Source organism: Podarcis vaucheri (assembly GCF_965113315.1).
Source record: "Podarcis vaucheri genome assembly, chromosome: 11".
Classification (NCBI taxonomy): domain Eukaryota; kingdom Metazoa; phylum Chordata; class Lepidosauria; order Squamata; family Lacertidae; genus Podarcis; species Podarcis vaucheri.
In genome coordinates this window covers 29,652,195-29,679,961 of record NC_138749.1, presented here as the reverse complement: position 1 = coordinate 29,679,961, position 27,767 = coordinate 29,652,195, and the positions used below count along the sequence as shown (strand labels likewise).

Genomic DNA, 27,767 nt, shown 5'->3' with positions numbered 1-27,767 from the left:
TTGATTAACTATCAGGTTGGTGACCCCATCACAGATTTTCAACTGGAGTGCTTTCTATTTATTTCAGAGGACCGGCTAGGACAGCTCTGTAGCCAGCCTTCTTGGATATATACTGCACCCTGGGTTGAGGTGAGGTTAAAGTTAAGTGCAGCCACACAGTAATAACGTAACAAACAGTGGCAGAGTTTATTTTCACAGAGGTTGCCTTAGTGCTATTGGTTCTATAATGTTGTCCACAAGTGAATGCAACCCCAAGGATGAGAGATGCTTCCCACCCACCCTGGCTAGAAGAAACAGTGACTCTGTGTCCTTCTCAGGAATTGATGGTGTAGCAAGGCCAGCTGGTCACTGGGATTCATTTAGGATTGCTGGGAATTCTAACTCTGTGAGGGGTGCATGAGGGGGGAATGTGCTTTGAATGCGCTTTAAAAAGTATAGTGTGTATCCAGCTATGTTTGAGATGAGGAAAGAGAAAGAGGTTTATTTGTACCTCCGTCATTTGGGAAAACCAGGACTTGATTTAGAACAAGGCTTGGCCCCAGAGCCTGACTTCAGCTTCCAGTAAACTTAGCCTTGGAGCATGTGGTGGTTAATGAAGAGCATAGTGCCTCTGAGCATGTGACAACTGCTTTCTTCCTCCCACCACTGAGAAGACAGCTCCCCCTTGCACATCTGGGATGATTAGGAGGAAAGGCTGTCAGGTAAGGGAATGTACCTTGCAAGCATTCTTAAAAGCCTGACAGCTCTCCTATCAGAAATGAAGCAGGGCTGCAAATCTTGATATATATTGATTGTTGGCTGCTGGGGGTTGGACTAGGGGGCCCTCGGGGTCCCTTCCAAATCTCCAGTTCTGTGATATTATGGTTCTATGGTGTATGTAGTTTGCATTCAGTTTAGATGTGGAAATGCTTAATTATCCCAAAATCTGGAAGTGGGCAAACAGCGAGCGAGAGACAGCACATCTCGCTGGGGCTTTGCAAGCAGGGAGTGGGCACGAGGAGGCGCGCAGCTGTCAATTTGGACCCTCCTCGTCATCGCCACGCACTTTGTCGCCCTGTCAGGAATCCCGTTACCATGGGTTACCCTATCAGACAGGGGGCAGGATGCCTCCCCTTCCCAAGTGCTCTATAAAAAGAAAAAGGGGGAGAGGGAAGGAGCCCCATAGACGCTGCTGCTGCTGCTGCTGCTTCCTCCTATCAGCAGAGGCAGGAGAGCAAACTTCAGCGAGGACCAGCGTGGGAACAGCAGCATGGCTCTCCGGCTCCAGGGTCCCCTCCTCCTGGTCTTCCTGGCAGCCCTCCGGGTGGGAGAGAGCCGGTACTTCGAGGTGAGCAATGCCCTGGCGCTCGGACGCCCCTTTCCCTCTTAGAGATCCCCAGCCTGAAAGCACTTAGGATGTGGAAGAGAGAGTGTCTCTCCTTCGGGAGCTGGGCGCGCTGCTGCTGCTGCTGCTGCTGCTGCTGACGCCGCTCTTGTCCTTTTTGCCTTTGTGTCTCCAGGTGAGGGACGCGGGCGCCGAGGAGCCCTTCCTGCTGCTCAACGCGGAGCTGAAGAGGGAGCTCTCCGAGGGGCAGTTCTACCGCCGGGCGCTGCGTGAGTCGCTTCCTTCTGGGCGGACGAGGAGGGGAGCCCACTTCATGGGTGGGACTCCGGGCTGGGCTGGGGAAGGGATGGAAGCCGAAGAGCCCGGGGAGAGGAGGGGATGGAGGCCAGGGGAATGCTCCAGGCAGCGCAGTGTAGTGGCTAGAGCAAAGATGAGGAGACCTGTGACCCTCCAGGGAGTTGAACAGGAGATGAGATTTCTGCATCCTGTCAAACTCTTTTGTATAGCTATTAAAGACACAGGACAGGAGGAACCTCAGCTAGTTCTCCCTAGAATGGCACTCTGCACATACTCAGAAGCACTTTCATTTTTATTCTTACCAAGGCCATTTGTACGTGTAGACTAGAGCAGAAAGCTAGGAGGATGGGAGAGTCCCAGGTTCAAATGCCGCTCCACAATGAAGCTCTTTGGGTGACCTTGAGCCAGTCACGCTCTTTCAGTCGAAGGCTGCAGTCCTGGCGCCAATTACCTGAATTCAATAGGACTTACTTCCAAATAGGCGTGGTTAAGATTTCACTGTAAACTAAGTTATAAAATTGGAAGATGGGGAGGAGGGGTGGGCTTAAAGGTTACAAAGGGAAGGAATGAATGAGGTGATAAATACATGTACACAATGGGAAATTAGCTATGGAGCCCTTTTCTTGAGTGCCAAAGCACAGTGTTGGCAAGAAAAAAGAAAGTGCCTTTCTAGGGTGATCTGCAACATAAGCCATTTCTTTAATAGTACAGAGATAGTTGCATAGCTACATAGAAGAGAACAGTTTGACAGAAGTTAGCAGAAATCCCTTCTTCTGTTCAACTCTGAAAAATATTGTTCTGTTTTGCATCTGATCACTCCATGCATTTAGGATTCTAACAAATAAGGACAGTCAAGCATCCTTCCCCCCCTGGAATTAAGGAGCCAGGACCTCTAGTTCATGGGGCTCACTTCCAGGATGTGGGGCTTACTTCCAGCTTCAGCATCTCCCCAGTGTTTCTACAAATGAATTCTTCTTGTGGTGGAGTTTTGACAACTGGGAGATGATGACTAGAAGAAGTGTGACAGGAAAGAAAACTGAGGGAGAGGAAGAAAAAGTGTTGCTGAAATATGAGTACAGAGGGCTGTGGTGACCTTTGAGAGGGAAGAGGGAACAGAAGTTGGTTAAGGGAAGTAGTACGGAGAGAAATTATGAGGCCCATCTCGTCTTAAAAGTAATGCTGCTTATTTTGGAATCCCCTTACCACTACTTCCCAATATGTCAGTTCTAATTTTGATTCTTTTGTATTGAGAGAAAAGCACCCTAGGGTGTGGCCTTCATTGCTATGTTACTCCTGAGCCCTTACACTTCCAAGTTTATTAACCCCTAGCTGGGGAAACAGGAGGTATGGATTCCCTTTGGGAGGAAAAACTGTACACCATTCTTTTAAGCAAGGATTATTGTGGCTGCCACCTCAGAAAACAGTGCTCTACCCTGAGCAGAGTGGGGACGAAATAGTAGGCAATGAATGCCAGGATGTGGGGGGAAGGCTTGACAATGTTCTGCTCCTGATGGTGTTCTGCAGAGAGCATCTCTGGGACAGAGAATTGAGATGTGCTCATTGGGAATAGATGGATACCGAATGAAAGGCAGATTGTACGTAAGAGCTCCCGTCATAAGATGCATGGAGTGCTACCTTCAGAAGCAGTGTGTGTGTGTGTGTGTGTGTGTGTGTGTGTGTGTGTGATCTCTCACACTCTTTCTCTCTCTTCCACACACACAAATGTAACCACATATCCACATACTTAGAGGAGAAATTGTAAATAGTGGGGTCAAAAGGCAATGAAATAAGAGAGAGACAGTTTATGGCCATTCATTCTAAAGCTTTTAGGTTTACAAAATAAGGATAGTAACTGTTATCTTTATTGGATTAATTTAAAAACTGAGGACGATGCCTTATACATGGTCAGACTATTTGCCCATATGGCAGTGGCTGTCAAGAATTCCATCCATCCTCCACCAGCTCGCTCACTGGCCAGCATGGAATTTCTGGTTGCCTAAGAGGTACAAGCAAACAATTTGTTAAAGCCGTGGTTGTCTTGATTCCATGAAGATCAGCTTAAATTGATGACTTGAAAAATACTTCTTAGAGTTGTCCGTTAAGGAAACCAAAATGGAAATATGAGCAAGCGTCATTTTTAGATTGAGCTACCGTAATCCCAGTGAAGCTTAGCAAGGTCTGAATGCATAAATAGGAGTCAGGTAATACCTAGCAGGGCCACAAAAGGTGTTTTAGAGGGGATCATAACATCACAAACAGGTCATTCGGAACAGGTTTTCTTTGGTAATTGGATTTTCCATGAAAGGGGGCAATCTCAATTAAATTGGGGGGGGGGGAGATGTTTTAGTATTTTGTGCAGACCCTGCAAGCAGCTTGTGTTCCTGAGAATTGCTGATCCCACAATACATCACTCATCAGGAACACCCTTGATGAAAGGCTTTTTTACTTTTCATTCTGGTATCTCTGTTTGAAAACAAAATATAGAATGAGAATCAGCTGTGAGACAGAAAGGAATCACTCGGTTGCCTTTATTCTCCCCATCTCCAGGATGCATTGACATGCTGAGCATAGAAGGACAATTCAGCTTCACGGCACAGCAGCCCCAGCTGCACTGTGCTACTTTCTTCATAGCAGACCCAACCGAGCTCCTCACAATAGACTTTGATTTTGTCAACATTGACTGTCAAGCAGGAGATTTCCTGAAGGTATGAGGTTTGCAATGCCTGGTGGTCTTAGCAGGGCTGTCCTGAATGTGCGAATGTGTGCAGCAGGGCAGAAGAGAGAAAACTGTTGCCCCTTTTGGAGGATCTGGCATGCTGATTTGGCAGTGGATACACAAACAGGGTCAGAATAAAGGTTGTCCTTCCAATCCATTCTCAAAATTTTCCCAGGACATGGTTAATCACACACATGGCAAGTGGAAGAACTCACAATACCAGAATCCCTTCTCTGCAGGTCTGCTCTTAGCTGAAGGGCTAATGTTTGCTTCAGGGCCAGCCCACCCATAAAGCAGACTGAAGCATCTGCCTCAGGCAGTGGAAACCCACTGAGCAGTGCCCCTGTGGGCACACCACCCACCTCCTGGTACCACAGTGGTCACAAGAGATCTTGCCGGAAGCTGCCACATGATCTCAATAAGCAAGGTTTCTGCAAGAGAATAGGAGGGACAGCAGTGGAGGTGCCACCTTCCCATTTATCCTCAGGGAGCAAAAGAGAATTGGCCGCCCCTGGTTTCCTTCATAGCTGCTAGTGGGGCTAAGAATCAGCACATAGTAAATTCTGTTCAGTGGTGAAAATGGTCAAGAGCAGAGAGGTAGAGTCTTGGCAGAACATTGTCAGAGTTTTGCTCCAAATCTAGCATGTTTTGGCCAGTTATGCTTCATTGACAAGAAGCACTGGAAATAAAGGAAAACAAGGGTGATGAACCTGCAGCCTCTGGATGTTCTTTGGCCATTATTCCTGATTATTGGCCACTCTGGCTGAGGCTGATGGAGCTGGTGTCCAACTACAGCTAGAGGACCACAGGCTCCCTATCCTTGCTTTCAAAGGTCCTTCTGTAAAGGGCCACCTAATAGAAGGACAGGGACGTGTATCTCATCACTGCTCACATCAGCAGCAATGCCCAGTAGGGTGCCTGTGACAGTTATGGTCACATTTAGCAATTTCAATAGCAAAGAAGGCACTACTTGCAAGGAAGAATTACATTTTCCCAATTAGAAAATGAAGCACATCCACTGCTGGGAAATGTTGTCACTACAAGCAAAGCATGGCCTTGAAGGATAATGTCTAGACACCATGCAACAAATAAATAATAACTGTGCATTTATTTGCACTTAACGATGATCGCATGGAACGGCCTTATGTGGAGCATCTAAAGTGATTGCTAAGTAAACACAATTAGCAATCGGTTCTGTCAATGCACTTGTTTGTCTGCCTCAACAGAGCATACAAGCATTTTAATTTTCTTAGATCTGAAATATGAAGTATCTTTCACAGTTCTCTGTACATCTTAAGCATGATCAGAGCCGAGAGTAGCAAGCATGAATTCAGACAGCATGGAAATATGTGCATAACTTATGCTGTGTGCCAGAATCTCGGGATCAGGTCATGGATGGCAATATAAGCTTTGCAGAAAATGTTTGGGAAAGAGAGGAGGGACCAGCATCTGTTTCTTTACAGCTGGCACAAACTTCAAAGTGAGACAAATAAGAGAGCAAGAGCTGAAAAGGAGCCTGACATACTAATACTGTCACTCATTTGACACTGCATATTGATCACTCAGATTGCTCCAAGTTTAAATGCCAGGCTTCAGAAATGTGTCGCCTCTAATTAAACACAATTATTAAAATATTTGAAGTGGAAAACTGCAGGGAATGTCAGAGTAATTAAGCACTGCGGTATAAAGTGATGACTTATGATTGATGTTAATGCCAAGTCTTACGTGGAACAGATTGGTCAACATTTCAGATAAGGGATAGGAAGGGGGGAAGTGGCCCCAGGACTCCAAATAAAAATATCACTGGACTGTTCTATAACCGAAAGGATTACCACTGTGTTCCCAATCCAAATTGGGGCCCCATGGCTCCTATTTAATTAAAAAACACACATGGGAGACAAGATCTCCCGTAACTCAGAACTACATGGGCAAGGCCTGTTAAGTGGTTCATTCCCACCCAAGTGTTAACATTCCTCCTGGATCTGCAAAATAGGAATGGGATCTTAAGCTTCTACTCTCGAACCATTTATTTCTGAGCAGTAGTCATTGCATTTCTGCAGGGCTTCTCCAGGATATCTAGCTCTGAGCGCTGTGGTCTGTGCCTCTGCAAAGCAGATCAGCATAAAAAACTTCATATTTATGGGGTTGTGGTTGTGCTTTAAGGGAAAACTGCTACACAGGTGCCACTCAGGTGCTGGCTTGTGCTTCTGGGAATTGTAGTGAGAAAGTAAACACTAATTGTCCTTTTCGGTGCTGCATCCCTCTAGGTGTTTGATGGCTGGATATTGAAAGGTGAGAAGTTTCCCAGTTCCTTGGACCATCCTCTCCCCACCTCCGAAAGATACATAGATTTTTGTGAAGGCAACAGCATCAGGAGCACCATCAGGTCATCACAGAATGTGGCAATGATCTTCTTTGGGATTCATGACCCGGGAAATGGATTCACAGTAACAATAAAGAAAAAGCCCAACCTTTTCCGTAAGCATTGTTTCATGTTGTCATCTGAGTAAAAAGAATGCCAGTGATCTCATATGCACATTTATATGAGCAGTGCTGTGATAAAATATTCTGTGGTCCAGTCAAAAGATTTGTTCTGCCAAAAAACAAGTACATTGGGTAGTATATGAGTCTTGAGTGCTGTCTCATAATATCATGATGAAGATGATGATGCTGGACCATTATTGTGGCCTTTCAGGCAATCAGGACATTGCAAATGTTTGGTGTCAGGTGCCAAGCATTTGTCTGAAATAATTTAGAATAGTCTATTGTAGATTGAGTTAATTAAACACACCAGTTTCTGGAGCAATATACCAATTCACACTAGCTCTTGTGCTACTTAACGAGGACAAACAAATCATCTTGCAAGCATTTGAGGAATTCCATGCTAGAGACAATTAGGAAAGGAACTGAAAATAAAACTGTCAATGTCTTATGCTATACTGTACTATACAAATCTATGGTGTGGTTGCATTTGGAATACAATGCACAGTTCTGGTTACCTTGCCTCAGAAAGGATATTGCAGAGTTAGAAAAGGCTCTAGAAAGGGAAACCAAAATGATCAAGGGGAGGAATGAGGAAAGGCTGCAGTATTTTAGTGTAGAAAAAAAAGAGTCAGAGGAAACATGCCATAGAGAAGGCGGATAGAGAAAAGTTTTGGCTCCCTCTCAACGCTAGATCTTGTGCACATCCAATGAAGATTAATGTTGGAAGATTCAGGACATCTAAACCAAAGTATTTATTCACTCAGCAGATAGTTAAACTATGGAAATCACTCCACAGGAGGGAATCATGACCACCAACTTGGATGACTTTAAAAGAATAGACAAATTCATGGAGGATACGGCTGTCAATTTCCTCCCAGAATACGAGTTTCTGGAAACTGCAAAAGGGGAGAGTGCTCGTGTTCTCAGGTCCTATTTGTGGGCCTCTGTAAGAACAGGACACTGCACTAGATGGGTCAGTGGCATGATCCAGCAGGCTCTTTTTATGCTTAAACATTTCATTTAGTTTAGTCCTGAGGCATCAGGTAAAAAGTCTGCATTGAACATATTGTGATCAAGTAACTCTGTATCTTTCCCCTATACTAAAGCTTGCAATGTCATCTCTCAGACCCCTGCTGGAAGGTTTACCATGGTCATTCCTCATCAGCGCAGGAACTGCAGCTTTTCCATAATCTACCCAGTGGTGATAAAAATATCTGATCTTATGCTGGGCCACTTGAATGGCCTCCGCTTAAAGGTGAGTTGATGGTTTTGTACTAAGCCATCAATGGAAATTTTATATGGATCATCGGGTTATGCTGTAAATCCTTTCTACAGGCCACACCAGTATTTCTTTTAAATAGCCCATTATGTAAACATAAATCTGTACTTATTCTGGAGTTACATCCTTGCAGAGTGCAATGGCAAAATATCTTCTATATAAAAGGGGGCTTTTTGCATATTGAGAGCTCTCCTAGTAGAATCATGCTGACAATGGACTTACCAACTTGAGCATTTATTTGTTTTTACTTTGGGTGTGTTTTTGATTTTAAAAAATTAATTGTTTCACTGTATTTTGTAAATACAGTTTGGGACATTCTGTTGTGGAAATTGATTAATGAATTCAACTAACTAACTTATCAATGGTCATGATACACAATACCTTTGACTGAGGGTGACGATCAGTTTCTTCTTACATGGTGAGATCCATAAACTCTACTGCAGTGCTATGATTCTTCAGCAATAGCTGCCACCATGCATGGCATCACTGCACACCAATGGCTACCAGTGGATAATTTTCCTGGTCTATGCAGCATCTATCCTAGGCAATGAGCACTCTAAGTAGCACAAGCTTCTGTATGCAGGTTAACCATTTAAAAAATAAAAATATTTAAAGAGCTACATGAAACCTTCTGCAGTTGGATAAAATTCAGAGTAAAATATATTTGGTCAATACTATGGCACTTAATTCTGCATCTCTTTTTACAGAAACCCACCGTAGGCTGTGGAGGAGTAGGAGATTTTTTGGAGCTCTTGGGAGGAAATGGGTTAGATCCCTCTAAGATGTTCCCTTTAGCTGATCTGTGCCACTCCTTCCATGGCCCAGGTGAGTTCTTGCTTTAATGTCACGTGTTCAAATGTTTCTAAAGAATGATACAGAAAGAGTTGTGAAATCTGATTGCTTTACACTCAAGTCCTAAATATTTTGCTGCTATTTACCTGCACTGCTGGAATAACACCTTACTCTGCGAGACTGCACTGACACTGCTATCTGTTGCGTCCATCGTATATGGTGCTTAGCTAAGGAGCAAGAGAATGACATTGTGCCAACCTTCCCCAACCTGGTCCCTTCAGGCATTTCAGACTATAATGCCCATCAGCCTCAGTCAGCGTGTTTGTGTTGGTTGAGGCTGATGAGATTTGTATTCCAAAATATCTGGAGGCACCAAGTTGAGGTAAGTTTCACTATGCCAGTGCTGTACTTGATGACACTGAGCTTTTTAAAAACAACAACAGTTTTAACAGGATGAAGTAACAGAGATGGATATAACATAAAAAGCTAACATCACAGAGCCTTTCAAAACTCCCTTCTCACTGTACACAAACCTTGTTTTAAACTGCTACCTTTCCCACTCAGTTTCATTCCCTGCCTACTGTACTAAAACTTCTACCATTGTTTAAAATCAGTACTTTCCCCATCCCTGCTTTATTCAGATTTCTGTCATTGTTTAAAATGGCCACTTTCCCCGTCTCAGTATCTCTCCATTTCTGCATTACTCAAACCTCTACCAATTTTAGAAACTGGCACTGTCCCCCTTTCAGTGTTTCATTCTTTTTGCTATACTCACACTTCCATTCCTAACTGCCTCATATGAGAGGGATAATGAATGTTGAGCTCTCAAATATTTCATAGTACTCTCATATAAGGAATGCAATTAACTCAAACATCTGTTGTTTAAAACTTCCATTTCCCTCTGTTTCTTTCACCCCTCCTTTACTCAAACTTCTGTTGTTACATTTTAAACCACCACTTTTCCTCTCTATATTCCTCCTTTCTTTTTTTCCATGCCATGACCATTGCTGTTGTGCAACTTTTGTTCCCTCGCCCTACCCTGACTTCATTCAAATCCAGAATTCTACAAATCCTTCAGTGGGAGCTGTGCAGTGACATTCTTCCTTTTTTATTACATAGAAATGGGCTTTAGATATAGACTAATGCAACCTTCACAAACATAGTGCTTTCCTCATATTTTGGACAGCTCCAGCTGACAGGGTCGTGTATTGTCTGTTATTCCAAACAATAACAAGGTGTTCTTTATCTTTTGACTAGCCCAAATGAAGATAGGCTGTGACAACACTGTGCTGCGAATGGTCTCCAGTGGCAAACATATCAATCGTGTAACATTTGAGTATCATCAGCTGGAGCAACATGAACTGGAAAACAGAAAGGAGAACAGCCTTGAAGAGTTTTGTCTTTCAAATATTTGAGAAACAAGACAAGTCACTTGTGATTGAAATGTAATGTTAATTTTAAGCAGCTAACTTTATGTAACCTTTCTAGGGTTCAGACATTTATCTTTTCTTACTAAATCATTTTTTCCATTATCAGAACAGTATTGATCCTAGCTTTTCTCCCTTAAGTGTCTTTAGTATTATCTAATACACACGGATCCATATGGATTCTGAAAGCATGTGTACACATCCATTGATTCAGAGCAAAAGACAAGCACACACACCAATTGTTTCCAATGGAAGTATTATTTCAAATACTTTTGTAATTGTTTTGAGTGCACATGTAACACTGAGGGCACTCCAGAGTTCACTTAGCAATTTCCCCTCTTTTGCATCAGTCACAAGTATGAAAAGATGCATAAAGAGAAATTACACTTCAATTTTGTAAGTGAAAGTTCTGTATTAGTGCGTGCCAATTCAATTGTTTGTTAATTTATTGATACAAATGTATAATTAGTTGTTTTTAATAAAATTTATAGCATGAAAAATGGTTTTTCTTCTACTGGTCCAGACATGAATAAATATATTCACAGTATTGGCAAAATCTAATTTTAGTGGTATTTTTCCCCCTTCATAAATCTCATCAGCAAGGGGAAGGGCTGTAGCTCAGTGGTTAGAGCATCATCTTTGCATGCAGAAGATGCCAGGTTGAATCCCTGGCATCTCCAGGTAGAGGCTGGAGAGACTTCTGTCTGAACCCCTGGAGAGCCTTTGCCAGTCATTTTCGAAATACAGAGCTTGATGGACCAATGGTCTCGCTCAGTATATGGCAGCTTCTGAGGTTTCCATGTACTAAAACCAATAATTGTTGATCTCTCTCACTAAAAAAAAAACCTGTGGACAATTCAACTAACAATGCTGCAGATATCAACTAAGTTTTTACACATGTATTAAAATGCAGGGTAAGTATTGTTTCTTGTACAGAGTTTTTTATTCTGTGATATTAGATAAGTGGGCATAAGCAGCCATGAGCAGAGATATATTTATAGGTATGTTTGTCCCTCAACATTGATCCAGCTGTTGGAATGCCCTGTAGGCAAAGCAGAAAGCATGGGCATAGTTGGGGAGGCAGGGAGGGGCAGCTACCCCCCTCCCCCAATCAAGTAAAACAATAAAAATACTTTACTAACTGACCAATCACGTTGGTTCTGCCCCCCCTAACGAAAGTCCTGCGCCCTAACAAGAATCCTGGCTACGCCCAGGGCAGCAAGGTAACTTTGCTTTTCATTGTTAGTATCCCCATATACTAACCTTAGTTCACAAAACATGCACGTATCGTATCTTTTAAGAGTTGCAAGTGCAGAAAAGATTACAGGAGCTTCTCTAAGCCTTTCACATTCCATTTCACACATTCAGTGGTATGAATGGGAACAGGATCATGGGCACAGGGAACTCTGCATTTGGTGGAATGCAAGAATGGGTTTGCCCCTGTCCACCATACAATACAATGTAATGGTGCAGTGGTAGTTTTGAAGTAGGGGAGCTCATCCTGTCAGCTCCCACAGCCACTCTTTCAAGGAAAGTCCATAGCCATGGCAGCTGTGTTGATTTATATGCACGCTAAAGCAAAAGTAGAGAATGTTTTGTGGTCCAAGGGCCACATCCCCTTCTGAGGAAACTTCTGGCTGTAGTGGGTGTGGCCAGAGACAAAAGTGGGAGGAGCAATCCATGCATCGCTTACCTTAGTACAATAGTTTACATTCCAGCCATGGAAAAGGCAGAGCTTTCTTCATGTACATGCCCACCTCTCTATTCTCTATCCAGGCAAGGACACATTCCAGCCAACCAAAAGCAATGAAGGAGGATTCAGAGCAAGGCCATTGAGGGGAGTTGCCTGGGGAAGGAAGAAGAAAGAGCCAAGGAAGGGTCTAAGGATTGTATAATGAGGCTAGAAAGGCAACATTTGGCCCCTTGGCACAAGGTTCCCCAACCCTGCTCTACAAAGCAGGCAGTATATAACATAATACCCATTCATGATCAGTTGACAGTCAATAGTGAATTGGCAAAGAGTGGTGTAGCACTCGACATGTTGGACTTTGGCTGTGTCAACCTGGGTTCACATCTCTGATTAGTTATGAAGTTCACAGGGTGATCTTGCCTGAGCCTAGCCTTCCTAACAAAGAGGTTGTGTGCCAGTCCAGATCTGTCATCTAATTCTCCCAAACTTGCAACACTGGAAAGTCCTGCTTCATCTGATGACTCCATCACTCTTGCTATGAAACAAGTACCAGAGCTACACTCACCTGTATTCCTGCTCCACTACACCACTGGCTCCATATATTGAGTGGAGCATGAAAAATACAGGCACATAGCACTTTATGTGTGGCTACAGAGTCTGTATTTACAGTAAGGAACCCTGATCATATGTAGAACCCATTCTCACATTCCTTTGAGTACATGGTGGTCAGGAGCAGAGGCAGCAAGTGTCTTCAAGTTGAGTGGGTGTGGGGGGGAATTGGATGATGGAGCATGTGGGCTGGAGAGACTCAAGTCTGACAAAAACTTCATAATCAAAGGCTGAGATTGCTGAACTAACTGGGATGGTACATCTGCCATGGAGACTAAAAACTATTTCCCCACCAATACACATTGACTTTGGTGTCTAACAATCCTTGTTTCTGAGTGCTGCCCAGCAGGAGTGATGTGGAATCCACATTTGTGATTAAGCCCTCTACAAGAATGGATTTCACACAGTGTGCTATCAAGAGATGACTGCCAAAGAAAACACGTCACAAGGTCATTTGAACCAGCCTTTCATTATCAGAGGCAGTAAACAAGGCATATGGTTAAAAGAAACTGCACACAAAGCTGAGGTAAAGTTTGAGATAATCCTAATTAATGCCTTCCAGGTTTCTATCTCTACTTCTGTCTAGGCTTGTTTAGATAAAATATTATTATTATTGCAATTATTATTTAGATTTCTTACCTGCCCGTCACAATGAGGCCCCAAGGCAGGGTACAATTTTAAAATAGAGTATTAAAACCAGTTAGAATATTTTACAGTTGAGAAAATAGAATGAGTCCTAAAATATCCCTCATCCTTTGTCAAAGGCCACAATAGAAAGGTCCACCTTACTTTCCCCATCTCCCCCACCCCCATGTCTTTTTCCCCTTCTTGAATTCAGCTACAAACTCTTATGCCCTCTGGGCTCTCCTTTCAACATAAGTTAGAGCGCACTTCAATGAAATGATTCATTACAATCATTTTTATTTACAGCCTCATCCTTCTGCTATCTGAGGAGATTTTCTTGCTGAGAAAATGACGCACTTTCCCCCCCTTTCCCACTTTGTCTTGGCTACTTATCTCTGAAGATCAGCAACTACTAATCATAGAAGCTATGGATTTTGTTCGCACATCATTTCCTATAAAAGGATATGCAGTATATTACACGTGAGTCACTAAAAAATGAACAGCTTTCATTATCTGCCACTATTTCAAACTAAATTGACATTTACAGTATGACAAAAGGCATGGTGCCACTTCAGATCCCCACCAAACTCCCTCCCTTTTTCTCTTTTTTTTAAACAATATTGAGTAATTTAATATAATGCTAGGCATTGATGGTAAATCAGGAGTTGCCTAAGCAGCATTTTTGTCCAAGAAGGCATTTATATTATTGAAGAAAACCCCTTTGTCCTGCATCCAGGAAAGAGAAAACAAGCTATTATCCACTTGTACTTTTGGGTTTTATTGCCTCCTGCAATTCACTACCCCCATTTCCCCATCGCTTTGAAAAGCCACAGGGAATTCTCCAGAATGGGATGGCGTGTGTGTGTGTGTGTGTGTGTGTGTGTGCAAAACCACTGTGGATCTGAACCATTCACACTGTGGTCTATAAGCAAATGTATCTAGAATTTGGGTCCTAAACTGCACTCTTCATCTTAGAAGCTTGATTGGTGTTTTTTTTTTTTATAAAAAAAAGGTTTTACAACTAAGGAGAAAATACCTTTGAGAAAGAAGTTTTCCCATGGCAATACTGACTAATCTTAAACTGCAGTCTTACTTGTGGGAGTTGAGACTGCTATGGGTTTTTGTTTTGTTTTTCCATTGAGAAGGAAGTTGAGAAAGGACACTGCGTAGAAGATAAGAGACGATCTGCGTGAATTCCACTCATCCTTCTATTTTTACCAAGGCAAATTATATGTTATCTTCCACCCTTCATGATTACAAATCACTTTGGCTATTGTTGTCAAATCTCTAGTAGCTTCATTCACTTCTTTTTCAATGAAGCCCATTCCCAAGTCTCCTTATGAGATTTACCGTACTTTTTTAATTGGAAAGTGCTCCCCAATGCCTACAGGAACAATGACGCTTCTGGTGGTCACTGATGTCAATAGTTGCTCTCGGAACTGATAAGTGCATTATTGCCAAGTCTTTGTTTAAAAGAGGCATCTAACTTGAATGTGCAATTTTGATTTGTCTCTTTGCCTTCAGTCTAAATCAGTTCTTCTTTAATTAAATTACTTTTATTGACAAGGCTCTTTCCAGAATTCCATGGAGAAACATAAGGTTTCTCTGCTGAATCAAACTCAAGAATAACACAGATAGGAAATTACTCGTTTTATACTGCTAAATGTATTTCTGCTTCCACCAGGTTTGGCCTACACATAGTTGAAAAGACTAAATTCTGGAACAAAGCAGGCCCCAAAAGAGAGGAAAATAGCAATAGCATCTTTGTGGAATAAGGTATCAGTAGATAAGACAGTTAAATTACATCTAAATTGAGATTAGGGACATGTTTTCTGGCAGCCATAACTGCTAGTATTAGTTACTCTCTTAATTATTCCGTGGTTCACAGACTAGGAACCGTTAAGTTTTTCCTTCCACTGCCAGATGATACTTTCCCTTTATTTATTTTTCCACCATTTATGACTGTGGGAATATTCTCAACAAACTTAGATCACCGGAGTCTGGTTGTTATTATATTTCTGTTTTCCAAAGCATGAAAAATACACAATGCCGCCTCACTTTTCTGGTACAGAACCAGCCCAGCAACTCAACAAGTTGCAGCTTGTGGACCGGAGATACATTAGTGGCACAGGCCTCCAGTGGGAAGGTCTTTTAAAATATTGTTGCCATGACAGTGCAGCCATTCCCAAGTGACACAGTCTTAATTGGGTCCTGGGAATGCCTTGTTCCAGCATACAATTATTTTCAGATAAGCATCATAAGCAGTGCAGGCTGGGATTCTATAGAAGAGGTTAAAAACTCTCCCCCCTACCCCAATTATATAGTTGTCCCAGATAATTCTAAGCCCGGATAACATATATTCTCTCCCTGAAGCTGATAAAATATCAGGAGCCCTCTCCACAGCAATATGGAGCAGGCCTGTCAGTGTGGCTTCCCCTGTTTTGTGGAACAGCTAGCATCCCTGTTGAGTTACAATAGGCAGTCACTATTTCATGTCTTCCAACATGCTGAGTCCCAAAACTGGGGCACATGTTTTCCTGTCAGTGCTCCTGCGCAAGTCAGGTGACCCAAGCAAGATCACAGAGCCCAAAAGACACACTTTTTAGGGGGGCGGCTGTGCTCACAGCACACAAAAACTCACATTTTGGGGCACCGCCTGAGATCGCAGCCCTGAGAAAAGCACTTTTTCAGGGTGAGAACACAGTTCGAAATCTCTTGAGACTGCAGTGACCCAAATGGCCACTGTGCTCTCAGAGGAAAAAATGGGATGTCCCATTTTTTTTGTGGGACGCTTGCGGGGTGTGCTATTTTCAGGGAACAATTGTAGGCATTTTTGTCTGACTTTTCCAGCTGTGAGAAAATATATATATAGGTCTCTGACTTGAGTGTATATATCTTTAAACTGACCTTTAGATGTATTTTATTATTTTAAATTGCCTTGAAGATGAAATGAAAGGCAATTAACAAATTGTATAAAGATGAAGAATAGGTCTGAGGACAACAGGGACAGGTGACTTGTGTCCTCCCCCCCCCATGTTGTTGGACTGCAGATCCCATCCTTGACCACTGGCATGCTAGCTAGTCATCCCTGCAATTACATTTTGAATTCCTATCAGTCCTTTAGTCCCTATATGTGCTTCAAACTCATGCACCCTTCTGAGTATACACACATAGAATTGCACAGTAAATCTTACACACACACCCTGCATTTCCAGTCCTTTGCAATGAGAATGATGACCCCTTCATGGGTTCAAATCTGCAAAATGCTGTGCTCTCCTCGGAGGTGAAACTAGGCTTTATTTCACCCTGGTCAAAGACCCAGTTTGGTACCCCTCATGTGTATTTGCATACATACACATACAGGCTGGGAGCCTCAGTGGTGCCCCTCTGGAGGCTTCACCTGGGGCAAAAAAACAGGCTCCTCGACCCCACCCCTGTAGCTGCAGCTCTGACTCCTGTTTGGTTGAGAACATCACTTGCTGCAACAAGCACTCAGCAAGATTCTGTAGGACTCATCTGGGAGTTCTCACCTTGCTCTATTAGGAATTGCTCTGTTCTCCAAGAGATTTCCTACTGCTATTAAAACAGCAACATAATTTGATGGAACTGTTCAAGGTCTAACATCCACTGCCTATAAATAACATGTTTTCAACCTTGTTTACTACAAGAACCAAAAGTGAACCATTTACAGACTTCTCTTTGTGGGGAGTCATGCGCCTTAAATTTGGTGTGTATGCAGCCTTAGCCCCAGTAAAGCTGGAAACTAACTACTCCTTCAGAAACTGCGGAAGTTTTTGGTAACCCAAATTTGCTCGGGTTAAATGTCTGAAGGGGTGGAAATTGTAGCTTTCCCACAATGGCAGCATTTAACTCCCACCGAAGTTGCATGACGCAACCCGCTCAGCCCCCTCATATGCAAATAGTGTCTTCATAACATAAATCTCTATTTCCTGCTTATCATTGTTACACACTAAAAGTAAACTGTTTGTGTCCATACCTTTTCATAACACCCAGGATTTCTTCAGCTGCTCTCAACTCCACCTGTACATAGTACGTCAGCCTTGCCATATCCAGTAATAAAGGCAACTAAAAATATCTACCCAGTCACTTCCACATTCAATATTTAAATATGGGTACATTTACAGCATGGATGGTTAAACTTTGGCTCTCCAGATGTTTCTGGACTACAACTCCCATCATTCCTAATCATTGGCCATGGTTGCTGGGGCTGATGGGCACTGGAATCCACAACATCTCATGACCCACATGTTAGCCAGCCCTGATCTACAGCCAAGGGAGCAAACTTCATTTGCTAGACCATCTCCCATCAGTCCCAGCCAGCATGACCAATAGTCAGAGATGATGGGTGTTGTAGACCAATAGTTTAGCCCTGGTCTAGACACAGAGGTGGTTATGTGTGTTCCTAGTTTGAAAGAGAGTGTGTTTTATGTGTTCCAGCATAGCAAATGAGACTGTAGCATTAAAAACAAAATGTGAGAAGTGGCATATGTGGTATTAGCTATATAAACATCAGGGACAAAAGTTGGTGCTAGCCGAGGAGGAAGGGAAGGGGAAATATGTAAGTTTAAAGTATTCTTATACCCTTTTAAAATTCACAGAGAATCTTGGGAACTGTAGTTAGTTAAGGTGTTGAGACCTACATGTCTGTCAGGTCAGCACCCCTACATATCTACAGTTCCCAAGTTTCTCCATGACCATTAAAGTGGCATAAGAGTGCTTTAAATCAACTGTGTGGGTGTGACCTAGTTTTCAGGTTCAGCCCAACGTGGTATCTAGGATCTCTGCATTATAGTGTTAAACTGAAGAGTAACTGGACCATCAACAAGACACAGACAATATTCCAAAAAGAAACAGAGAGCAAGTTCACAAGTAACACTATGGCTTGGCATATAATCCTAACACAGGCTAGTGTTTTGACTCCTCCAGACAAAGCATGAGCTCTTACAGTTTGTGTTGTGTTTTGCTTGGTGGGAGACAAACCATGAGTCTGGGTCCAGGTCACACACTAAGCCAAACCATGGCTGAAAACAGTGGGATCAAGACTAGAAGGCGGGGCCTAGAATATAGTGCTGATGGGGAAAAATTGAAAGATGAAGATGCATGGAAGATGAACATTGTACACAAGTGCCCAGGCAGTTAACAGTTGTTTCAGACAACTTTACCACAAGGGAAAATATATATAGGTGATTGCTGTAGAATTATAATGCCTGAATCATTCAGTGATAAAGAAACACTTTGGAAATAGACATGACAGTGAATGACACTGTGCATTTTTATACTATTGTGTACTTATGACATACTTTCATTAGATAAGCAGTAAGGTTATTCATAGAATGTGCATTAAAAATTAACCATTTGCTACTCAGCCTGCAGGGTGCACATCTTGATGAATCTGCCAACCTTGAAGTTCGAAAGCATACAAGGGCAAGTAAATAGGTACCGCTACGGCGGAGAGGTATACGGTGTTTCTGTGTGCTCTGGCACTCATCATAGTGTCCTATTGCACCAGAAGCGGTTTAGTCATACTGGCCACCAGTGGCGTAGCGTGGGGGGTGCCAGGGGTGCCGGCCGCACCGGGCGCAACATTTTGGGGGGCGCGTTTGGCCGGCCCTCCTCGAGGAAGCAAGAACCCCACTGTCCTCGGACCTCCTCCGAAGGCTGGCGGTGGGGTGGAGAGACCTTCTCCCCGCGCCAGCCTTCGGATGGCTGTCCTGAAGACTTGTGGTGGGAGCAGTGGCGTAGCGTGGGGGGTGCAGGGGGGCCTGCTGCACCTGGCGCAACATCTGGGGGGGCGGAAGAGACTCGAGTGCTAAAATCCATGGGTTAGGGGGCGCAAATTACTTGCCTTGCCCCTGGTTAGGGGGCACAAATTACTTGCCTTGCCCCGGGTGCCGAGAACCCACGCTACACCACTGCTGGCCACATGACTTGGAAAGCTGTCTGTGGACAAACGCCGGGTTCCTCAGCCTGAAAAACGAGATGAGCACAGCACCCCATAGTTGTCTTTGACTGAACTTAACCATTCAAGGGTCCTTTACCTTTTACCTTTATGAATGCGTGCTCCTGCTGGAGAAATATGTGCTAGCTATTGTAAACATCGAGAGTTAGTATAGATTTAGGAGACTTATCATCACATATGTAGTTCATTTCTTGGTAACACAGTTACACCTGTGGCATTTATTAAGAGATTATACCTGCATGCGTACAGTGGGGTAGAGAAGTGAAGTTCAGAGATAGAGCAAAACACCAAAATTCAGTTTTGGTTTGGTTTGTTTCAACATCTCCAATAGAGGTGGATTGCAAATGATCTGTTTCTGCATAACGGCATTTCTAGACATGAGCTTGATGTTGCAAATGTGGTGTTAAGATACCACAAACAGGTTGTTGACAACAAGTTTATTCATTTAACTTATCGTATTTACGCTGCAAAGGGAAAATCCATATTAAATTGAGAAAAAGTACAGGCTGTGATTTTGATGCCAGCAGTGTTGTGTGGATGCTGCAAAATGTGAGCATGCATGAGGAATACCTATCCAACATTAAATATACCACCTCCATATTCAACCTTATAAAAGTGCTAATATGTCCTGGAAAAGTCAAGTTTATGGTTGGTATCATCCACTGGCTGCCCCTAGGCCAAAAGCACCCCCCTCATTTGCTAACCTGATGGAGTTATTCTCTGATTCTTGCTCAGAATGCAGGTCCCATAAAATGAGGTGCTGGCCATACGGTGTTTCTTAGGTTGGGAGTTTTGCAAGGTCCTCATCAGCTTGTTGAAGTATGAGTCACCATGCTGACTTGACTCATGCCATATCTGGGAATAATAGAAGAAAGGAACACACCACGAATATTTTTATCATCAATTACAGCTTGAGGCCCTTTCTGCAAAAAGCTAATTTATCAGGGGATGCAGATTGATTATAGGGGGTGTGTGTTTTAATGAGTTGCCACTATATAAGGATACAACCTTTTGTCCCAGTGATATAACTGACTGTTTGTTTGTTTGTTTGTTTGTTTGTTTGTTTGTTTAAAAAACTTATTGTTCAAAATCACTTTTATGGAGTGTCATGGGCCAGGCTGGATTTGATCTGCTCATTCTACAAACTTCAGTATACAGTTGGAATCATATGTGAATGCCTCCCCACATAAAAAAAAAAACCATTTGCGTATTTGGCCAGGGAGCAGGAAGGGCAGCTAGAATTCTTCTGTCCTCTGATGTCAGGGACCATGCTGAGAAGGACTGCACTGAGGAGGAATGGTGGGAGCCTCTCCCTGCTCCTGATCCAGATCCTGAATCTCCCCAAGAGCAGGAAGACAGTATAGATTTGGAACAGTGGTTTGCAGAGGGACATAGTTCAGAAGGCAGAAGCTGGGAAATACTGGATGGGGAACAGCTAGGAGAAAAAACACTAGAAGAAAGAGGGTTAACAGTTTCATAGTCTCTGGACAACATTCACCCCCCCCCTTCTCCAAAGTCACAGAGAGTTCAGACAGTGGCAGAACAGAAGCACAGAGGTTACACGCTCAGATTAATATAAGACGTAGAAGTGACGTAGATGTATAGGGACAGAAGAGGGTGGGATCCTTAATTGGGAGCACCACCATTCTAGGAGATGTGTTCTTTGTTCTCTTGTTGTGATTAAAGTTTCTAACTGGTAAGAATACTCCTTTTCCTTTGTTCTGCTTATCTACTGCCATGGGGGAGGATTGGAAGCCGATTCCCTGAAGCCTGACATCTGAGTAATCCACTACCAGCATCTGGAAAGAGCTGTGCCATGTGCTTTTTCTGAATAGGTAGCTGGGACCACTCTTCAGTTCTCTGGTGTCAATACTAGGAATAACAATGGTCTATGCCATGGTGGATCTTCATGAGGATGAATGAAATAAATCTATTATCTTTATACAAACCTTTACAGCTGAGAGCAGTTTTGTGTGTTACGTGCAGGTACAGAAAGAGTAACCTGGGCAGGTTCTTCCTGCATGGTGAGGTCTTGCTCAAAGTCACTCTCTGTATCTCTTTCAGTCTTTTAATGCCATAATTTAAAAGTGGTTGCATAGATCTGTGTCCTTCGGCCTCTGCTCTTTTCTCAAGTTGCCATACCATTAAGCATCCATAGCCACATCTGCAGGTAACAAAAGGAAAAAACCATTCTCATTTCCACTTTCACTAGGCTTCGAGCAGCTTCAGAATAGGAAATCTTGTTTATATATTAGAGAAATAAAACAATAAATGAAACTAGCTGGAAAAGTAATGGAAAAGAATAAAATTACCAAGCTGTCTTCAGAGATGAATTGTCACCAAGTTAATTAAACTAGAATTTCTAGTTGACTCATATTTCCTGGTAAATTCTATATGTTTAGTGTTTATTAAGGAACAACTGGAGGTGGCATATCAGCACTTATGACATTTATAGTCATTCAAAAATATGTTTTAAGTAGTAATCTCCTAATGCATTATCCCAGGACTGTGATTTAGGGTAAATTGTGCTAAGCCTCTTTAACAAGCACATTATGTAAAGAGCCTGGCTCTACAGTCAATAAATATGCCTCATCATGACCTTAACTACATGAATAAATGCATAATTTATTTGTATGCCAGCTTTCCATAGTTAAAACCATGCTCAATGTTGAATGGAAAAAATTGCATATTTGCAAGCATAACAAAAGTAGTCAAAAACAAAAAATGAAACATCAAAAAGTACACAACCAACTGAAACAATTTCAACATATATGATAAGATAAAAAATAAATAAATGCCATAAGTCTCCAGTGATCTCAAGCAAAGGAAGGAATTCAGAACATGAAAACTCTCACCATGTAACAATGCTAGCTCAACTGGCTACTTATGCACTGGCTGCAAAAAAGATCAGGAAAAATGAGGTAGATAAAATTGCCATAAGCTGATTTGGTAATTCAGAGATTTAAGCTCATTGGTGTCTCTGTTATCTTATTTTTCTGACCCTGGACATCTGTTTATATCATGGATGAATATTCTGTATTATTTTAATAATATTATTGCTCTGACCTGAATCATAGCGTCCATTTACATGTGAAGAAGCTGATGTGGTGCAGCTGTCTCGTGGGATTGTACCAGTTAAGAATTTGAACAGGTGCTGAATACATGAAGGTGCCTGTCAAGAGCTGTCATGCTCCTTCTGGGGTAGTTTGTCCACCTTTGGTCCCCACCCCAGTGGCGAAGCTGCATGCTCTGCTACCGGGGGTGGCGAACAGGCAGGGGTGTGGCTGGCACACCCCAGGGACTGTGACGCGTACCCCGGGGGGGTGACATGCATCCTGGGGGCATGGCATACTGCCTGCAGGGCCGTGGTGCGCATCCGATGGGCATGGCACGCGTTCTGGGGGGTGCACGGTGCGTGTCCAGGGGGGCCGCCACAATGACACCCTACCAGAATACTGGTACCGGGGACAGTCCACTCCCTCCGCACCCCCGTTCCTCCACCAGTGCCCTACCCTACACTCAACTCTCACCTGTGACTCCCAGAAGCTGTCAGCATCCCAGGAACTGCTTCAACTGACTGGTTAAACCAGGTGAGGGGAGTTAATGTGTCTCAAACCCTTAGTGAATAAGGGACTTTCCTAGCATGTAAAGACAGGCTCCAGCAAATTGAGTGGACAAGACCAATACTGGGTACAACGTTCAAGAAGGTGGTTTCTGCTCATGCTGTAGAGGCAGGTGAGGGGCAGATGGGGTTCATGAACCTGGGGAAGTAGAAGGAAAGAATACTCTGGTCCTAAACCCCCTGGAGGCACACTCCATTGTCTCTCAAGACAGATGGATGCCAACAAATTGGAATAGAAGGCATTTTCATTCAAATAGATTAATATTTGTATTACAGAATCTCTTTTGATACAGAATCTCTTTCTTTGATTTCCAGTTTACAATCCAGAGAGAGAACATGAATTGATTTCATTATTTATTTCTTAAACGGCAGCCTACAAAACAGTAACAATGTATGAACAACATTCTTAAAACACAAGCCAGAATATGATCAGTTACCAAAAAACACACACCTAGTGATGCATATTGAAACATTTAAAACAGCAGTCCAAAGCCATAAAGGCACAACAATCAAAGCCTATATAACTGTTGCAGCTCCTGATCTTCCCCAGGTCCTTTTTTTCAATTCTCTTTCACGTGGTGGGGTCTCATTTGCTACTGAGGGAAAGAGGGAGTATGAAAGGCTCAAGGGAGCAGCAGGTAGGAGCAGCTGCTGCAGCTACTTCATCTCTGATTTGATTGGTACTTTTAAAGGTAAACATATGATCGCTGAACTGCAACGTTTTGTTCATTCTTTCTAATACACACATTTCCAAAATAAAAGAGAATTCTTGCTGGTCTGTGTTATAGGAATTCTAAGGTCTCTCATATATATATATATATATTTGCTTTCGTAGATTTTCACGGGTACAGGAATGCAGGTTTTGGTGTCTTCGGGTGTCTTCCCGTGTAAGAGTCAGGGTGTCTGTGCGACGTTTCGACGAGGTCTCACTCGTCATCTTCAGGCTGGTGCTTTCGGCTTCTTGTTACTGGAACAGAGCAGAATCTGGTGTTTGAGTTCCTATAAATACTGTTGAGGGGTGTGGTGTATAGCCTCCAACGTTCTGGGCGGAGAGGAAGTTCCTAGATTAGTGTGCCTTTTCTTCTTTTGTTCCTTAATTACTTGAGGGATATCTTGAGTGATTTCATGAGTGATATTCTGAATACCACTGGGTGGGTCATTAAGTGTAGATTAGTTGCTAAAGCTTTTGTGTCTTGACCTCTTGAGCTTGTGAAGAGTTTTTCTGAGAAGATGGCTGTGCTGCATTTAGTTGTGCTCTGGCTTGGCTTCGTGTATAGGGGCGAGCTGTGGTTTTGTGCCTTGTGCCAGCCAGATCTGTGTAGGGATTGCAGGGGGGTGCAGCATCCGGAGGTGCCACTATAGTTAGGCTACTGGATGGAGTCTGTAATATGTCTGTGGAGAGGGTCTGGGTTTGGGTCTGGTGTGGTTGATTGGTGACGGCGTTCTGTGTGCCTCTGGTTCTGGTGTCGGTTTTTGTGGGGAGGGCTAATTTCCAGATGTCTGGCAGGCGGGACGTGTCGTCACGCTTGTTCATGTTGTGAGGGTGTTTCTCTATCTCGATGGCTTCCATGATTATTCTCTTGTGGTGATGTTCCATGTTAAAGAGCAATTTGGAATCTGCAAAATTAATTTCGTGTCCTGTTTCTTTCATGTGTTGGAAAAGAGAGGAAGTTTTTTCTTCTTTTTTGACGGCATTCTTGTGTTCTGCGATACGTGCATTTATTCGTCTGTTTGTTTGTCCAATGTACGTGGCTGGGCAGACTTTGCAGGGTATTTCATAGACCCCTTGGTTTTCCAGCTGGATTTTGTCTTTTGGGTTTCTGAGGATATTGGCTATTTTTTGGTTGGTGCAGAAGGCTGTTTTGATATTGTGTTTATGGAGGATTTTGCTGATTTTGTCTGTAGTGCCCTTGATATAAGGAAGGAGGGCCATGCCATTGTTTTCTTCTGTGTCTTGGTTTTTGGGGGGTGTTTCTTTTTGGATTAGCTTCGTAACCCTGTTTTTCTGGTATCCATTGGCGATTAACACATTTGAGAGATTGCATGGCCCTCCTTCCTTATATCAAGGGCACTACAGACAAAATCAGCAAAATCCTCCATAAACACAATATCAAAACAGCCTTCTGCACCAACCAAAAAATAGCCAATATCCTCAGAAACCCAAAAGACAAAATCCAGCTGGAAAACCAAGGGGTCTATGAAATACCCTGCAAAGTCTGCCCAGCCACGTACATTGGACAAACAAACAGACGAATAAATGCACGTATCGCAGAACACAAGAATGCCGTCAAAAAAGAAGAAAAAACTTCCTCTCTTTTCCAACACATGAAAGAAACAGGACACGAAATTAATTTTGCAGATTCCAAATTGCTCTTTAACATGGAACATCACCACAAGAGAATAATCATGGAAGCCATCGAGATAGAGAAACACCCTCACAACATGAACAAGCGTGACGACACGTCCCGCCTGCCAGACATCTGGAAATTAGCCCTCCCCACAAAAACCGACACCAGAACCAGAGGCACACAGAACGCCGTCACCAATCAACCACACCAGACCCAAACCCAGACCCTCTCCACAGACATATTACAGACTCCATCCAGTAGCCTAACTATAGTGGCACCTCCGGATGCTGCACCCCCCTGCAATCCCTACACAGATCTGGCTGGCACAAGGCACAAAACCACAGCTCGCCCCTATACACGAAGCCAAGCCAGAGCACAACTAAATGCAGCACAGCCATCTTCTCAGAAAAACTCTTCACAAGCTCAAGAGGTCAAGACACAAAAGCTTTAGCAACTAATCTACACTTAATGACCCACCCAGTGGTATTCAGAATATCACTCATGAAATCACTCAAGATATCCCTCAAGTAATTAAGGAACAAAAGAAGAAAAGGCACACTAATCTAGGAACTTCCTCTCCGCCCAGAACGTTGGAGGCTATACACCACACCCCTCAACAGTATTTATAGGAACTCAAACACCAGATTCTGCTCTGTTCCAGTAACAAGAAGCCGAAAGCACCAGCCTGAAGATGACGAGTGAGACCTCGTCGAAACGTCGCACAGACACCCCGACTCTTACACGGGAAGACACCCGAAGACACCAAAACCTGCATTCCTGTACCCGTGAAAATCTACGAAAGCAAATATATATATATATATCGATCGTATGTTCATAAATTTGCAAGGCAAGCACAATCATAAGTATATAAACCATGTGCCTGAAATAGTAGAGGAGAGCAATCCTGAAACCATTTTGACTCTCCGAAACTGACCTCAAATATTTCTCTGCAAGGAGGAAGGAAATGGGAAAGCCTCTCCACTGTCTTTTGCTTACCTGTCTTAAGGGTGTATTTGTGTATGAATAGGGTGAACCTGTGATCTGGATTCAGGAACTAAGCATTTAGCATCTCAAAAGGAATGGTCAGGCTGCCCAGGTAAAGCAATCAAGTAACCCTTATCAGTATCCTGCCAGACAGGATTTCTGTTGTAGACTTCCCGGTGATGTATTTCTGCTCTAACCCGCCTCCTTCTATGATGGATGTATGATGTTTTGGGGGGTGGTTTTGAACCACAGGGTGAGCAATTTCAAAAGTCTATATATAAGGGCTTGCACAACATTGTTCTGGGTCCCACCTGCCTCCTGCATGTGGTTGTGATCACCCTGTTGCAACAGTTAATAAAGATCAGGCTTACGAGCTGCCTTGCTTCTCAATATTCTCTGGTAGGCCTCTGTTATTTTCTCCTTCCGATAGGGAACCTACTTAAGGACTCTATACGGGCTCTTGGATACCCCATAAGGGAAAAGGAGCAGGTTTTTCCCCCTCTTATAACATCTGAAATAAATTCTGCCTAAAGAATTAATAGCCTTAGCAAGGCACCAATGTGTGCCTTGGAAAGACCACCACTACTATCAACAGTACACCATCACCACCTTCTGGATGTTATGGGAAATACTGACATCCCAGAAGAGCAAAAAGATACCGTACATTGTACCTTCACAGGATATTCAGTACTGTAATTGGACATTAACAAACTGGTTGTTTTTTATAAAAAAAAATTAGCTGTGCTGTTTTTATGATACAGTGGTACCTCGGGTTACATATGCTTCAGGTTACATACGCTTCAGGTTACAGACTCTACTAACCCAGAAATAGTACCTCGGGTTAAGAACTTTGCTTCAGGATGAGAACAGAAATTGTGTTCCGGCGGTGCGGTGGCAGCAGGAGGCCCTACTGTATTAGCTAAAGTGGTGCTTCAGGTTAAGAACAGTTTCAGGTTAAGAATGGACCTCCGGAACGAATTAAGTACTTAACCTGAGGTACCACTGTATATACCTTCTGGTTATTTTTATTTATATATCTTGCTCTTAAATGTGGAGTATAAATTTACCTGTGTGAAAGTGTGTGCACAAATGTGTACCTGTGTATGAAAGTGCATGCACACACAAGTAAATAAAAGGATACACAAATGATATCCAGCAAGAATGACAAGAAGATATCACCAAGTGAATGTCAGTACATAAGAAACTATTAAAATGCACCAGAATCACAATGTGTATCAAAATGCACTGAATAAATTGGAAATTCTACTCGGGTAATCATGTCAGCAATGTTGAGTGTGAATAAAAAAGTGTGTGTCTGGGGTCTCTTTTAAATCATTTTTTTGCAGCCCACTACTCCGATGAGAACTGGCTGGCTGGGGTTAGCCACCATTTTAACTACTCACAACACTCACAAAGCACTTTTAGCACTCCTCGGAGCACCACCGCTGCTGCCTCTATCATGCAAGCCAAGCCAATGGTGGAAGGGTGCTTTAGAGGGCATTTTGACTCAGACCTTTTCAAATGTGGATTCTTCCCCCGCTCTCAAGTGAGGGTAAGCCTATGTACCCAACCAAATCACCTGCAATCCGCA

At 43.1% G+C, this 27,767-nt stretch overlaps 1 protein-coding gene and 1 long non-coding RNA gene across 2 annotated transcripts; one reads left to right on the top strand and one right to left on the bottom strand.

The window, feature by feature from the left end:
* Positions 1 to 1,045: 1,045 nt before the first annotated feature.
* Positions 1,046 to 10,904, top strand: CRHBP (corticotropin releasing hormone binding protein). Its single transcript, XM_082192024.1, has 7 exons — positions 1,046 to 1,327; positions 1,500 to 1,593; positions 4,169 to 4,326; positions 6,605 to 6,815; positions 7,928 to 8,076; positions 8,808 to 8,925; positions 10,150 to 10,904. Exons 1-7 carry the CDS (start codon positions 1,250 to 1,252, stop codon positions 10,305 to 10,307), a joined length of 966 nt encoding a protein of 321 aa, XP_082048150.1. The 5' UTR covers positions 1,046 to 1,249; the 3' UTR covers positions 10,308 to 10,904.
* On the bottom strand, positions 9,325 to 27,622 carry LOC309514734. The gene is made up of 5 exons (XR_014212151.1): positions 27,589 to 27,622; positions 21,172 to 21,386; positions 19,927 to 20,077; positions 12,013 to 12,165; positions 9,325 to 10,253 (listed from the first exon to the last, which is right to left on the bottom strand). It is a non-coding gene; the product is annotated as an uncharacterized lncRNA (long non-coding RNA).
* Positions 27,623 to 27,767: the final 145 nt, after the last annotated feature.